Source organism: Orcinus orca, chromosome 1, assembly GCF_937001465.1.
Source record: "Orcinus orca chromosome 1, mOrcOrc1.1, whole genome shotgun sequence".
Classification (NCBI taxonomy): Eukaryota; Metazoa; Chordata; class Mammalia; order Artiodactyla; family Delphinidae; genus Orcinus; species Orcinus orca.
In genome coordinates, this window is record NC_064559.1 from 118396975 (window position 1) to 118413318 (window position 16344).

The following is a 16344-nucleotide window of genomic DNA, read 5'->3' on the forward strand; positions in this document are numbered from 1 at the left end:
TGCTTAGAAAAGATTTTTAAACTGCTCATTGGAATAAAGATTTTTGAAGTTGAAAATACCTGAGCACCAAGGGATGTCCATTAGTATACTGTCAAATGTTATTTTTTCCCTAATGTTTCTTATTGTAATGTTCAAACACCTTGCTTTTGGTTCTCTACAAACAACTAAAGAATATAATAAACCAGTTATATGCATTGAAAAGGCTATGAGTAAGTCATGAGAAATCTTTCAAATGCCTAAGAAACAAACACAGGAAGGCTACAATTCATTTCATGAAAGGTGGGTTTCTCTGGGGTCTGTAAGTGCTGAATCAATGAATGCAACTCCATCTTACAACAGTGATGGTTGCCATAAGCCACAGGAATGATAGTCAGATTACATTCAGGAAAATTGTCTAGACATGTGTTGGCAGTTTTTTTTAACCATTCCCTGTGAAGTGACAACTATTATGTAAAGAATATGTTTACCTTTAAAATTGAGCTCAGAAGTTATTTCTTCCCTTCCTTCTTCACCTCCCTGTAGCCAGTGTCCTTTGTGATGGCACACCTCTTTGTGCAGGCCTCTGTGAGCAACTTATCAACTTATCTTTATGATTGTGTGTTTGCCTGAGACCTCTGAGGGGACGAGCGTCATGTCTGTATCTCTGTTGTCTGCTCAGGACAATGCCTGGTACAGAGGAGTTGCTCGATGTACATTTGAGCAAAAATTTATCACCTGTTTCTGATAGAAGGTTTCTATCAGAGTGAAAATACCACTTTTGGTCATAGTACAGTCTTGTCCCCTATAAAATGTTCCACTGAGACATTTCTCAGAGTTCAGTATTAATAAATATTTTTGTTCTCTTTGGACATTTCCTCCATTCTAATAGCAAGAGTTATACAATGTGTAGATATGCCCTTCACCACTTTGCCTTCCAGGAAACTCAGAGGTCAGCTTGATGCTCAACTGGGTAAGCTGATTTAATGTTTGGCTTATTTTCTTTCTATTTTTTTTTCTCACACCTTCCTTTTATATTCCTATTTGTATGCTCTTATTTTTGTTTGTCTTTTTCCCTAAGCTATCCAGGGGGAAATGCAGATTTTGTGGGACCTAAAGCAAACACAAATCTAGGAGCTTTTTGGGGGAATATTAACTTTAAAGTATAAAATCAGACATGAAATTAGATTTTTTTTTTAATTTAGAAGGAGACTAGTGAGGGGCCCTGTAATTTAAGCTTCATTGGCTTAAATCTATCTCTGAAACAACCTCAAAAATCTTTGGGAAAGATAGATGATAAGTAGATAGGAAGGAAAGAAAAAAGGAAGGCACCAGATAAGTGAATTCAGAAAGAGTGACCAAAAATGGAGAGCTGAAAGGGAGTTAAGAAATAATCTCACTCAGCACTTTAATTTTACAGAAGAGGAAATCGAAGGCACAATGAGAAGTAAGGTCCTCGTCCAAATTGACCCCTTTATAGTCAACACTAGAGCAGATAATTATCCCCATCCACTGAGACACTGCTAAACTGACACCGAGGAAATGAAACACAGGTATGAATGAGCTTTAAAGGAAGGTTCTGCAATACGTGGTATATGAGTTTAGGACTTCTGCTTCTTCTAGAATAGATATGCTCCTTCAGTCAGAGATACACATACATGTTGAGTAAGCCAAAGGGCCAAAGAATGTGAAAGTGCTAAGCTTGTAGGTACTTACAGTTCTTCCCTCCTCACCCAGCCCTCCCCAATCCCATAGTTATTTATTTATTTTTTTAAGGAATTCTACTGCAGTTGGGGGACGAGACCCTAGTAGACTTATATAGTTTGTTATTTTCTCTTTCCTCCCCTCCCCCTCCCTCTTCTTCTCCTTCTCCGTCTCCTTCTTCTTCTTCCAACTTTACTAACCCTCCCACCAAGTATGTGGCTAAAGGGGACATAGTTAAGCTTAAGGAAGACAACCTGATGGAGACCTCAAAAATAAACACTCTGATTTTTCAAAGCAGATGAATGCAGTGCTAAAAGTCATAACTCCTTTTGAGAATCAATGGGAAGTTCAACAGCTTCTCATCAAGAGGGAGGCAGAAGAGACGAGGATTCAGCATGCTTTAAACTGAGAGAAAATATTACCATTGTTGTGTTAGGTGGTTTGAAAAAAGCCTATCAAGTAGGTGACTAGATTTTCTTCTAGCCAGGCTGCAGCCACTGGGAGCTCTACCTCCAAAAAGCCCAGCTGAAAAAGAAGTAGGTGATGAGTAAGAAAACATTCTGCAGCCTCATTTGTATTCTAGAGGAACTACTTCCAATGTCCTTTCAACCCGGCTCCCTGGTCCAAACTGCTGTGGATAGGAGGTACGGTGAGTTGTCTCCCAGGAACTTGAAAGTGAAGGAAATAAAATTGCCTTCACAGAATTGTACTGTTAAATCAACACATAAATGATCCAATCAGAGTTAGCTAAGTCATCTTAGAACAACAGAAGGGCTCTGGGGCCTGAGTGTCTATGACAAATTTGACAGAGGTGACATTAATCTATTGATAACTTAGTGTATTAACATACCTGAAGATTGGAAGAAAAGCTAGTCAGAAGGTAAAAGCCTGAAAGAAGAGCATCTTCAGGCATGTGGTGGCAGTACTGGCCTAGCACTGTCTCAGGAAGAGGGAGGGGTAACCTGTAAACTTTCAGGCCTTCAGTGTTCTGTTGGCATTAGGGAGGTTAACCCTGGGGTAGGATGGATGGGTCTGATGTTTCAGCCTGATGTTATTAGCATTTGAATCATTAAAATTTTTGAATTTAATTCCCATGTTCACCAAGCAACCTTCTGATTAGTATCTGGCTCTACAAGGAGACTTAATTACAGGGGAGAGAATACACTGATCATAAGGACTTAAATATTCTGAACTCTGTAACAGTTATTTCATATTGTGGATGAATAATCTGGCATTTGGGCACAATTTATCTCCCCATACAGTTGTTGTCTCCAAAGAGAGAATTTGCTCTTTAGACTGGGATGGGTCCACATGCTAGATTTCAGTGCAATTATAATAACAGCTAACTTCACTGTGTGCTTACTATGTGCCTACCACCGTTCTAAGTATCTTACATGTGTTAATTCATTTAATTTTTGAGACAACCCTATGATGTCAATACTCAGGTTTATTTTACTGACGGGGAAAAACTCAAACACAAAGAGCTTGCCCAAGATCATTGTAGTCAGTTGGGAAGGAGATTGAGATTTGAATCCAGAGGTCCAGGATCCAGAGCTTGGGCCTCTAACAGCTACTCTATATTATTGATCAATTTATTATATCCTTTATCTTATCTTATCTTATCTTATCTCTAGTCCTTATCTCTAATCCTTATCTCTAATCCTCAAAAACAAAACAAAACAAAAAAAACCTCTGAAGACACAAAGTTTTTTTCCCAAAATTTAGCTGCAGCATGACATAATGTGATCTGAACTAATTTGGTGACAAAACCTGACTGGAAGGGGTATGAGGTCTTCTCCTTTATCTCACTCAGTGAAAATAATCATAGGTTTGCTACAGAAATATGTTTGATTAAGTGGTGCTACCTGATATTCTGCTGTGGGTATTGATGTAACATAATGTATGTACACTGTATTACCTTTTAAAATTAAAAAAAATTTGAATTCCAAATCAGATCTGGTCCCATAAGCATCAAATAAGTGACTGTGGACTAGTGGTTATACATGAATAACTTGGTAGGTATCCTGGCTCTATATATTGGCCCTACAGCTTGGTTCATATATGTAAGGCTCTTAGAGGAAGGTCCTCTCTTATTGTGCTGACAGAATCAGGGTATTGAGCCTGAAAAACTGGTAGTCAGAGCCCAACAATGGTCAAGTCACTGAGGCCATGAATGTCACTTAGGGAGGCCTATACAAACCAGCCAGCCAATATGTCATCTCTAGATGGCTGCATGGGTCGTGAGCACCCACGAAAAATAAGTGATTCTCTTTCCTATTGTATTTCCTCCAAATCTCAGTTGGTCTCTTCCTATGCGAGACTGAAGGCCCTTGTGTTAGAACTGCTGAACTGTGAAGGCCACATATTCCAGGGGACATGGGAAGATCGATGGGAGGTCAATGCATCCACAAGCACATTTCAAGACTGTATAGGTTTACTTGTTTATTCACCAAATGATTAATTCCACAAACATTTATGAAGGCCAAGAATAAAATATGGTCCCATTCTTAAATTGCTAACATTTTAGGTCCTGAAGTCAGAATGACCTGAGTTTAAGTCTTGCTCTGTCATGTATTCGCTGTGGGATCTTGGGGCAACCTTTATGTGCCTATGTTCCTTTATCTGTAAAATGGGGATAAAAATAGTACACACCCCATGGGGACATTGTAAGGATTTAATGCAAGAAAGTACATAAAGCACTTCACAAAATATAAAAGGCTATGGTAAGCTTAATAAATATTAGCTATCATTATTATCACTATCATGGTAATTTTGATTATAGTCAACCAATTGTAAGTGCACATACATTACCAAGAATCTATCTTGATATATATACATACATTATCAAGAAAAGAGCAGCTGATTTTGCATAGGACAGGCTAGGTAGGCTGCATCGAGGAGTTCACATTGAGGAGTAGTCTTGAAAAATGAGCAGAATTTCAATAGAGAGTGAAGAAAAAGGTGATTTGGGGAAAAGAAATGAATTCAGTATCTTGCAATGTTGACTTTGAGATTTTCATAGACAGCCTGGGTTCATTAGAAAGATTCAGGCTATAATTTGTTTATTAGCATTAAACCAATATTAATAAGATCTAAAACCACAAGATTAGATAGGAATATCAAGGAAGAAAACTGTACACTGAGAATGAAAATTTAAAACAAGGTAGAAGGGGACTCTTTGAAGGCAAAGAAATAACAAGCAGCAATCTAGGAAGAAAAGTGGGAGAGAGCAGGTTTAGAGATCGACTTGTTCAAACAGGTGTCAGATGGAGTCCACACCCCAGTGGAGGACAGAGGAAGTCACTGAACTTTAACCTGAGAAGCCATATAGTGAGATGTACAGTCTTTGGGCTCAAGACACACCTGGGTTCAAACCTTCCTTCTCATTCTGACTAGGTAGCTAAACCTTAAACAAGATACTTTTCCTTAGTAGTCATCAGATTCCACCTCTATAACGTGAAAATAGTAGCATCTACCTTATAAAATTGTTGTGAGTTAAAAATGAACTCATGCGTGTAAAGCACTTAGGAAATTGTCTGGATAATGACATACACATGTACGCCTGGGAAAATATAAATTGGTCAATGCAAATTTGATACCAGAGAAAATAATAGAACAATCATTAAATTACTTTCCATCGCTCAGAGGAGACCTAGATATTGTGTAACAATTCAAGTCGGATTTCTGAACAAATAATGTCAATGTCAGACCAATTTAATTTTCTTTCTTGGAAGAATATTAGACTGTGTAGGTAAGAGGAAAGTAAAAGATTCAATACAGCTGAACTAGCTGGGCTTTTCTCCATGACATTTCTATCAGAAAGCTGAGGAAATTATTTACAGCAGCATGTCCCCAAGAGTGTTTTATAGAAGGTTTTTAAGTGTTCCATGAACAATAAAGTGTGGGAAACACATGATAAAATAGATTACTTATTTTAGGGTTCTCAAATGTTTTTAATAAGGTAATGTGAATATCTAAGAGTCAGTATAATGTATAGCATTTTCCAAACTTATTTGGCCATGGAATTCTTGTAAGGGTCATAGGACACAGTCTGGCAAGCAAAGGTATAGACAATATTATATTACCTTTTTTGAAATGACTATTCCTAAAGGTTAATTGTTAAGTTTTCAGCATCTATAAGTAGGGATCAGAAATTCAAGAGGGATCAGAATTTTATTTATGAGCTAGACAAGGGGAATCAAGAGAATCATGATTAAGCATGAAGTTGGACAGAGTTTCTATCTACTTGGAAAACAGAAATGAAATTCAAAGGACATTCAAAATAGAATTCTATCAAAAATAGAATGAAGATCAATAGGGAGAAGAAGAAAGATGTCTTACAGATAAAACATAAGCTTTGTAGAAAAATAAGAAATATATTGATACACATATATATGGCTTTAAAGAACCAAGAAAACACACTGAGTCTTCAGTAAAAAGCACAATGAATAAAAATATCATCACAAGAGTTATTACTTCTGCTTCTGCCGAGTCTATTATAATGAAAGGCATGGGGAAATGTGGTGTGTCTCACAGATTGGGATGGCGGTGTTTTAGAGGGCTGGGGCTCTGTATTCTTCTCTCCTGGCTCTATATGCTCCATACAAAAGTGGCCTTGGAGCTGCTCCAGAATTTACGACTTCCAAGCCATAGTATTCCCAGCAAGGTCCCAGTTTAAGGAACTTTTGAGTGATGGGCTGAATGGTTTTGAAGGGAGATCTTAAGATTTCCTGATGTAATGAAGCCTTCCTAGTTTTTATGCTAAGAGTAGGCAGGAACTGATCTTCTTATTCAAAAATCCTGGCTGCTTGAAGTTCTGCTAAATCCAGAGATTATCCAATATGAGTGTTATTTCTAGGCTACTGAAGAGTTGGTGTTGAGGGATCAGAGATTGTAGCCACTCCTTTTTACTTCTTAGGTTTTTTTATTCCTGTATTAGGATACAGCATATCCTGAGTGTCCCTCTTAATATCTGACTTGTAATGTACCAACTCGAGTCATGTATGTGTGGGCACGTGCACACGTGAGTGTGTGCATGTATGCATGTGTGTAAGAAAAAGTCAAAATGACAGGAGAATCATAACAGTGCTAGAAGTCCTGAGTTTGGCTTAAATTTCCACACTAAAAATTCAGAGGACTTCCAGGGCAAACAACTAGGTAAGAGAGTTGAAAATCTTATCATATGAGAAATGGAACTGATGATGTTAATCTGGACAAGAAAGAAAACTGGGGTTGATATAGAGTTTTAAGACTTAAAAAGAAAAAGTGGTTGGAAATTAGGAGACACTCAATATTAATGTTAAGAAATAAGTTTTATAACAATTAAAACTGTCCAATAATTGACAAGTCTGCCTTATGAAAAAAGGCCTAAAAATAAAATTATTTTTGAACACTTATTTTGTGGTAGGTGTTATGCTAAACACATCACACGCATTAGCTTATTCACTTCTCTCAAAATCCTTATGAGGTAAGAACTGTTATTATCCTCACAATACAGATGGGAAGCCAAGTGTTAGAGAGGTTAATATTGATACTTTACTTTTTCAAGGTCACTGAGCTAGTGAATGGACAAACTGGTATTTAATTCTGGAACCTGTGTACTAAACCACTTAATTGCCTACTTCCGTCCTTGGACATTTGCAAGCAATCTGATGTGGCAGAGATTTCTTTAAAGGGGTTCTTTCCATTGCAAGACTGGACCATTGCAGGTTATCTTAAAATCTTCAATCTAGCTTCGGCCATATTGAGGATTGAAACGTTGAATTCAACCTCCTTGGCCATTGTGTCCATCTGTCACCTTCATATTTTAACAGAAATGGGGAAAAGTCTAGAGAAGGCCAAGAAAAACTAAGGGATGGATAGACAATAGAATCCACATGGACAATTGAAAGAGGTTGCATTATATTAGGGCTATGTAAGCCATTTCCATGGAGAATATAACAAGAAATCCATTCCAGTGAAAAAGCTTGGCTGGCACAAGGTCTTTCCAGTGAAAATGTCTTGAAATAAGCAAGACTTTGAGGTACAGTTATGGGTAGAAAAAAACGGTGTCGTGTTAGAATAGAAGCCAATGCCTTCAACAGCAGTCTCTCCCAGCTGCCTTTCTAGTAGCCCTGACAAGTTGGCCTGCCCTGAGGATGAGCCAGAATGCCACCAAGTGTTTGTAAACATTGTTCTCTTCCATCCTGTCCCACTAAAGGAGCAGCAGACATCAAAATGAAATCTGAGTCATTTTCATTTGAGGAAACCTTTAAACTAAATTTGACAACTGTGGTGATAGGAATTCTAGCTAGTCACAGGGTATGGCAACAAATAACCTCATGAGATTCCTCCTGAATTCACGAGTCTATGGCTCTCAACAATTGAGGAAAGCCCATGGAGTCTCTGTTAATAAAACCGCCTTGAAAAAAAAACATTTCTGCTCAATAGAACTTTATGTATTAATTTTAGGAGCTAGGCTGTCAGTTTTTTCTTTAACACAGAAAGAAATGGAATACCTTCACAAAGGGGGATTTTTTTTTTTTTTAGCCTTTGACAGATTTTTTTTCCTGCTTCATAGAAATTTTAACATCATTTCATGCCCCCATTCTTTATGGCCTGTTACTTGGTCCATTACTCTTACATTTAACTTGATAAGGTCTTGGTTCCTGGCTATTAGTTTCTGAGGTTTGGTTTCTCACAGCTGCTGCTTTGAAGTGCCTGATAACATTCTTAGCCTTGCATGGAGCTGGTGGCTCTTCAAGGTCTCATTCTCCCACTACTCACTGTCCTGCTGTTTCTGTTACTTCTCACTTGAATGGGTGTATTCTCAACCTCACCCTTCTCTACTTTTAAGAGAGGTCAAACCTTGGGCTTTTGTGAGTGGCTAATTGGTCCATGCATAGAATTGGGCAATTTATTCTGGAAGTAATTACTTGTCTCCTTGAGCGTGTCAGAACTTGTTTTCCTAGGAATGTTCAGGGATTTCAGAGGGGCACCCACATGAGTGATAATGGGGCATCTCTCACGCTTCCTGTGAACACAGATAATGCCTGTGCTCTTTTCACATGCACACAAACATCCCTTTTCTTACTGTGGTCCCTACAGGCCTACAGTCACACTCTTTATCGAAAGGCAGCCTCTCCTAACAGGATACACGCCAGGCGTGACATCAACTGCTGGCATTTGGAAAAAGCCCACCATTTCATTGAGCAAAGTCAGGCTGTAGCTAAATTTGGAGAGGGAAACATCTTCTAGACAAAGCATCTCTTAGGTTACCCAGTATGGGAAATGGGATTGTAAACATTTAGAGAATTTCTGGAAGTAGTTTATGGTTAAAGTTAAGTCAGAGTTGGGAGTTTTGAATGCCTTTGTTATTTTAATAGGAGATTAATTTGGGGAAGCAAAAAAAGCAGCTCCTGTTTCATCCACTTAGAAAAAACTTCTCCTGTGGTTTCTATCATTTCCCAACACACTGATGTGAATGTTGGAAGACTGACTTTAACAGATGATCCAAGTGCTAAAATGTGCTTACAAGTGGCAAAATAGGGATGAAAGCTTTAGCTGCATTTTGAAGAGGAATGGGACTCCTGGTAAGAGGAGTGAAAGCACAATTGCAAGTGAAATTGAGAGGAACTCTCAGCTCATCGTGCACAAAATATGGTATTACCGAGCAAAAGTTACTCACAGGTATTTGCAGTGCCTTTGGGGATGGGGAGATACGAGCCTGGACTCCAAGGTCGGCCCTGATAATTCTTCTTGCATTTCCCACAGTCTGGACCTGTAGTGTTGTGCTCACATTCACAGGTCAATTTGCTGTTGTCATACACACACACAGTGGCATGGAGATTACATTTGCACCTAGGCAGAGGAGAGACAAGAGTTCATTAAGTCCAGTTGTCTTGGTGATCACTGAGGCTTTATCCATCTGTCTTCTAGGATTGCGGCTCTCACAGCCCGTAGTGCTTGAGTGCTCCCTAAAGACTTAGTAAAATGTAGATTTGCAGGCCTGACCCTCTGAATCTTTTAAACAAGTGTCCTTGGGGGTAGGGGTAGGGGAGGGATTATGATACAGCCTGACCTCATCCCACACTTTGAGGAATCTTAATACAAGTCAGTTAGGTGGGGTCTGACGCTCACCTAAGGAAACTGTGCTCTGAAATCAGGGATTTCCCAACAGATATCCAAAATATTGCCACTAGTGAGAGGCTTTTCTGTGCTATTATCAAATCTACAATACATCTGGCTTTGAAGAACAATGTCATCTTCTGTTTTTCCTTAAACCAGAAGGACTACTCTTATTTGTTTAAAAAGAAATATAACCATTGAGATAATTTGCTATTCAGGTTTATTTTATAGACCCCAAGCGGTTATAAACAGATGTTCTCATTCTGGGCTCTGAAATGACATTCCTCAGGCAGAAGAGTTTTTCCACGAAGGCCTCTAAGTAACCTGAATAATCCTCAGATTTCCTACTCACATAAAATAATCACAAAGGTCTCTCATAAATGGGTCAAAGGACTCAGGAAAAAAGACGCTTCGAATACTAGAAAATGAAAACCTATGTGTGGCAGGGGTTTGAGGTCATTAGCCAAGGCCTTCCCTTTGGTGCCTGTGAATAATGCTGTAATATATGAGAGGCAACAATGGAATATGCAATTTCTACAAAAATACATTCCCATATCCAAAGTCTCTGACTGTAAAACTACAAAGGCCAACTTGATATCTGTTGAGGTAGCAGGTTATAACTTATAAGATACAAAGTACGAGCCACATCCTCTGGAGAAATAAAGCCTAGGTCAACAGAATGTCCATGACCAGAGGGCAGAACAATGTATGTGGGAAGAGATGTGTCCACACAAAGGAAAGGACCTGATACCCAGACCTGGGGGTAAAGGGCCAAGATCTGTCAGGGTCAGAACCCGAAAGTGTGTGTGTGTGTGTGTGTGTGTGTGTGTGTGTGTGTGTGTGTTTGTGTGTGTGTGTGTGTGTGTGTGTGCATGTGTGTGTGTGCATTTTTAAACTAGTCTGGCCCTTTCTAGGAACTAGGACAAAAATATAGAAAGTCAAGTTTCATAAAAATGAAGAAATATTATAGTGCTTTACATTTGCTTTCTTTTTTGGCAGATGTCATGAATTGGGAAAAGTAACAATAGTCTTTCTTATGTAGGAAAATAAGATTCTTTAACAACTGCTGTTGGTCTCTATAATGTGTGTACAGTAACACCCAAATTTCTTTCTTGTGCACTAATGGTCTGTTTGGAACACTGACCCGTACTTACAGCAAAGAAACAAAGGAATGGCTAAGACTATTCCTGAGGGCTGCTGGGCCCTCTTCTAACTAAAAGGTGTAGCCCCTAAAGCAATAGCCACCCACTCAAACCTCCCTGGGTAAGACCAAGCCTCAGCTTCCTCAGGGGTCGACTACACTTCATAGTACTTATAACTACACTCTGCCCTCTGTATAGTTGTAAATTATAATAAGCTGAAAGGCTACCATTTAAACAATACCCATTCAACATCAACACGTAAACAGAGTCTTTAACATTCATACAATCTTTTAAAAAGAGAAAAAATTCAGTTAAGTAAAACAGACAGTGTTTAATTATGAGCTAGGTCTTGTAAAAATCTCCTACGTGCAGGGAGTTACTTGCGTTAAGCTGCTTATTAAAGAATCTTTCTCCTTCCTTCATTAGCACCTTTATTTATGGGTGTGTTTATAAATATGGAAGATGTTAGAAACTTAAGTGATAGAAGCACCGGCTTATACTGATTTAGCACCCTATCTGGTGTTTAAAAATTCCAAATGAGGAAATGAACAATGTGACCCCAAAGAATATGCTGGTTTCATGTGTGAAGACCAAGAATGCAAGTAGTAATTGTAAATTGGATTATATACCTTGTAGCTATTAATACTTTCATACTGGTAGTCAGTCTCTGAGTTGTAGGCAATTTCTATTCTAAAGACTTTATATTTGCTGAGAAAATATTTTTTGAATAACAAAAGGAAGTGAAAGAAGAATAGATTAATATTTAGTCTTATTTTCCCATATTTCTTTCAATTAATGGTTCATTTTCACCTATCCAAAGATTTTTAATCATTCAAGGTTCAACTCAGTTCATTACTCTTTCCTGATATCTATCATACCTACTGTAGACACCCTATCTCTCTAAGCTTCTGATCCCTTTAAAAGCTTCTGTGTGTTTGGTTTGGTTGGTTGTTACTTAAGGCTCCTTCTGCTTTTAGAATTTTTACTCATTGCTTCTCTCTCATCTTAAGGAAGAAAAATATCTACTTTGTACCCTAGTCTTCTTTTCTCGCTACCACTTTAACACTCTCCTTCCCCTTCTTGAGTTTTCTACACTTGCCATCTCCTTTTTCTCATCTCCCACACACTCACTGTTTCCAACTAACCACAACCTCTCTTGCCAAGACCACCCATGACCTCCTGGTGAAAATGTAATGGATTTCTTTCCTTGCTTTATCTATCTCCTTAGGGGATTTGACTCTGTGGGACCACTCCATTTCCCCTGACACACTCTCCCCACTGGATTCTCAAGGTCATTTTCAGAACCCTCTTCTGTTGTTCTCTTCATGTGCTGTTCTTTGGGGTCTAGATCAGCATAGTCAGCTTAAGTGACTCTCCTTGGGCACTCTTATCCAGGTTGTCCTTTCAATTTCCTCTGTGGTCCTCAACTACTTTTGAGTTATAGGCAATCTAAAGCAAATTTGCATCATTTTTTTCCCCTAGAAAAAAGTAAAAACATGCAAAATAAACTCAAACAATTGGAAATATTTTAGGAGATTCAGATTCTCTGTTACCCATAGGAATCCACAGAACTCTCTCCTTCCATTATCACTAGGTGAAGATCATCTGCTCAACATGTGGATAAGTCCTGGTGCTGTAACGTCCATCACGGATCTCTCTCCTGAACATGTCAAATCCAGCATATCCCAAACTGAATTATTTGGCTTCCCTTCCCCACCTACTCATCCTTCTGTGTTTTCTTTCTCAGTACATTGCATCACCTTCTAGTCAGCTGGTCAAGAATGACCACTCCCACTCCCTTTCCTATCACATCTAATTTGTCTTTACTCAGTCTCTCACCCAGTTCTGAAATTCCTCCTCCTCGATAACTCTCAAATACATACAGTTCTAGCCATTGCCACGTCCCTGTTGACATCATCATCATCTTTGATCTGGTTTATTACAATGGCTTCTATAGAGACCTTTCTGCCTCCTCTCATACTCTTCTTTAGCCCAACCTCATCACAATAGTCAAAACGATCATTTACACAAAAATACCTGGGTCACCTTGGCTTAGAACCATTGAAAAATTTCCCTTTATTCTCAGAATAGAGTCCAAGCTCTCTAACATGGCCTACAAGTCCCTTTGAAATCTATCTCTTGTTCTTTCCCCATTTTTATTTGCACCACTACCAATTCTACAATTAGTTCTTCAAACTTTGCCTTTGCGTAATCTTTTAAGCTGTTCCTTATGCCTAGAACATAACTCTACCTCTTTTACCTGCATAATTTTTACCATTCAGATGTCAACTTGGAAATCTCAGTGTCTGGCTCCTAGGTGACATTCCAAAACCATCTGCTGATTAACTATCTGAATCCTTCTCTGACCCACCAGAATGCCTTTCCTATGGGCTCCTCTGACATGAGGTAAGGCCAGCCACAGGATGAAGTCCACACTATCTTTGCTCTAGACTTAGGCTGTATTGTAATTGTTTATTCTTCTGTCACTCTCACTGGAGTGTAAGCTCCTGGGAGCAGCAGTCATATTTGCCTTATTTATTGTAACATCCCTAACACGGGTCAAGCTACTTGGCACATAATAAGTGTTTAAAAAATATCTGACAAATAAACAAGTGACTAATAAACAACTAAACTTCCTGAAAGCAGGGACTTCATGTGCCTGTTCTACTATGATGAATACAGCAATGGACTAAGAATAGAGAATTAATAGGCTTTGTTTGTACTAAGTCAAACACTCTATGATGTGTGCTGAACTTTGTACTTTGTTTGTACTAAGTCAAACACTCTATGATGTGTGCTGAAAATTGCCCTCACCACTGGTTTTCATAACTAACCTTATATTGGGCAAAGGGAACTCTAAAATTGGTGAGACCTTGTAAACTCAATTTAATTTAATTTAAACTCCAGAGGATTTGCCAAATGTCTGAAAGCTAACGCAAGAGCTATCCTAAAAAGATGCCTAAAAGACCTAGGAGAAGAACGCAACTTAGAGGAGGGATAAAAACAGCTTAGAGGAGAGCATTTAGGTAGCATAATTGTTCTGGAGTGTGCATCTTTTAGTTTCAACTCCTTCCTGTAAGGATGGCCACCTGGGTCGGCTAAAGTTTGGCAGAGTGCTGCTTGGGTGCTGGCTACAGTTCTAACTTCGTAAATCTGCTGACCTAGCTCGGCTCCTGGACTGTCTTTCTTCAGTCATTGTGACAACTGCTGTGCCAGGGCTGAGCTTGTGAAAGTGGACGCTGAGGCACAATGTCATTGGCCTGTATTTGGAAACGGCTCCCTTTCATTTTCCACAGCTCAGTTTATTCTCATCATCCCATTCCAATCAGACACTGAAATCCTTTATTTAGAGCGCTTGCCAGAGTGGCTTTTCCTCCAACGGAAAAAAAATGTATTTCACAATGCTGGGAGATCGCTCTCAATTCCTGGTGTTATGAACTCCGGCCTTGTGATGGGGTGGAAGGCAGACTCCCGTGACATCCACTCATCTCTGACAGATTCATTATCCATTTCCTTGGCCATCCAGCTGCCACGTTTGCCATCACATTAGGTGGGGGAGGAACTGTACAAGTGGAGATCTAACAGGCTTCGCTAGCAGTCACAGATCTGATGTTCTGAAGAGCTGAGCCTATTCACCGATTCTGTTTACATGTATAGAACACATACCAAGACACTGCAGATAGAACTAATTGACTTGCTTGTACCTCAAAGATCCACTTGTGTGTAAGCAACAAATTGCACACACCATCAAATAAGGGCATTGCTAAGACAGACCTTTAAAAAAAAAAGTGAGCTCTATTCTGTGATGCAAACTTAATGAAAACCAGTGTGTTCTTGCTTTTAACCAGGTCTGCACTTCCTGTATTTTAGTGAGCAGCTGTCACAAGTCAATTTAATCTTGCTTATAAAAAGGCTCCAACGTTTAGATCTGTGCCACCTGCCAGTAGGTATGAAAAACCCATCTAGTCTGCCTGTTTTTTTTTTTTAATAACTTAATATATTTATTCTGGGAAGCATGCTATCCACCAGAGTTTCCTGCGAGTTAGAGGTCTGTACATGTAGTCTATTGTAGTGTTTCAAATAAAAGTACCAAGACAAAGAAGTTTAAAACTGGTCCTTTGTGAAACAAAACTGGAAGGGAAATCAGGCTTGCTGCTTTTTGGCTACTTTTATGCCATAGGAGGATCTACCCCGAAGTGAATGAAGTTTAAGTATCAGGCGGCCCTTCAAAAACTTGAGAAGGACCCTAACAATGTGTTCATACAGTCATATACTTTTATATTATTTTCACCAATAAGATATTATTATATTTTTTAATTAATGAAGGTTTTTCCTTAATAAGCCCCCTTCCCAAAGGGCATACATTTCAGGCACTACAAAACCTGGATCAGGTTTGCCTTCCTTGGGTCGGCACTTGCTACACAAATACTTGTAGAAAACAAGTTAGCACAAATATCAGGCATTTGGAGATGTCTTTTCCAAAAGGTGACAAATTATAAAATGCCTCTCACATACTTCTTCTCCCTCTGCAGCCCCTTGACCTTTCTCTTTTCACTTTGACACATGAATTTTCAATTTCTACTTCAATACATTATTTGAAATGGGAGACTTGCGGCAAAATGACTTAGAGATTATGAGTTATATGACACTGAATCAGACAGCCTCGGCCACTTATTTGCTGTGAAGCTATGAATGAGTGACTTAACAAAGAAATAAACAGAGCTAACCTTGACTAAATACTTCCAAGCACCTGGCATTGTGCTAAGTGCTTTTTGCATATTTCACACATTATTTCATATAAACTACAAAATAGTTACATGGAATTAGCACTATTAATAATTATAGATGATGCATTTGAATATTGAGGGACTAAGAAATCCAAGTCTCCCAGGCAGTATGAACTGGAGCAGGGATTCGAACTATGGGCAGTTAGCCTTTAGAACTCAGCTCTTACCAATGCAGAAGTCATGCTGTCTTCCTGAGTATGGCCAGGCTTCAGCTGCCACAGGGACAATAAATGAATGTGTTTCAAAGAACAGTTTTGGGGACTGAATGAGATTATCCATGCATACACTTAGCATAATGTCTGACAGAAAGGTATTAATAAGTGTTAGTTTCAATTATTATTATTATTTCTACTGTCACTATTGTTACCGCTGCTACTGGAATGGGCTGTCTGCTTCACTCCATAAGCTTTAATTAATAACAAATTCTATGGATAACACTGTGACAGGTCTCATGCATTCAAAAAGAAGACGACGTAGAGTCCTAATCTCCAAGAACAAGCAATCTGTTGAGTAAAGGAGATGAAACATACATAGACTAACTAGAGACCACCCAGACTGAATACTCTATTTAATCATGACCATATAGGAAATTAGGGTAGTAACACTGAGTTGTCTCTACATCGATAAGG

At 38.8% G+C, this 16344-nt stretch overlaps 1 protein-coding gene across 7 annotated transcripts in view; it reads right to left on the bottom strand.

The window, feature by feature from the left end:
* NTNG1 (netrin G1) overlaps nucleotides 1-16344 on the bottom strand; it is a 334650-nt gene that overhangs the window by 84369 nt on the left and 233937 nt on the right. For all 7 annotated transcript variants that reach the window (XM_033434182.2, XM_033434176.2, XM_049700758.1 and 4 more), the window contains exon 4: nucleotides 9347-9519. In XM_033434182.2, coding sequence (XP_033290073.1) covers nucleotides 9347-9519 — 173 coding nt within the window. The remainder of the gene's footprint in view (nucleotides 1-9346; nucleotides 9520-16344) is intronic.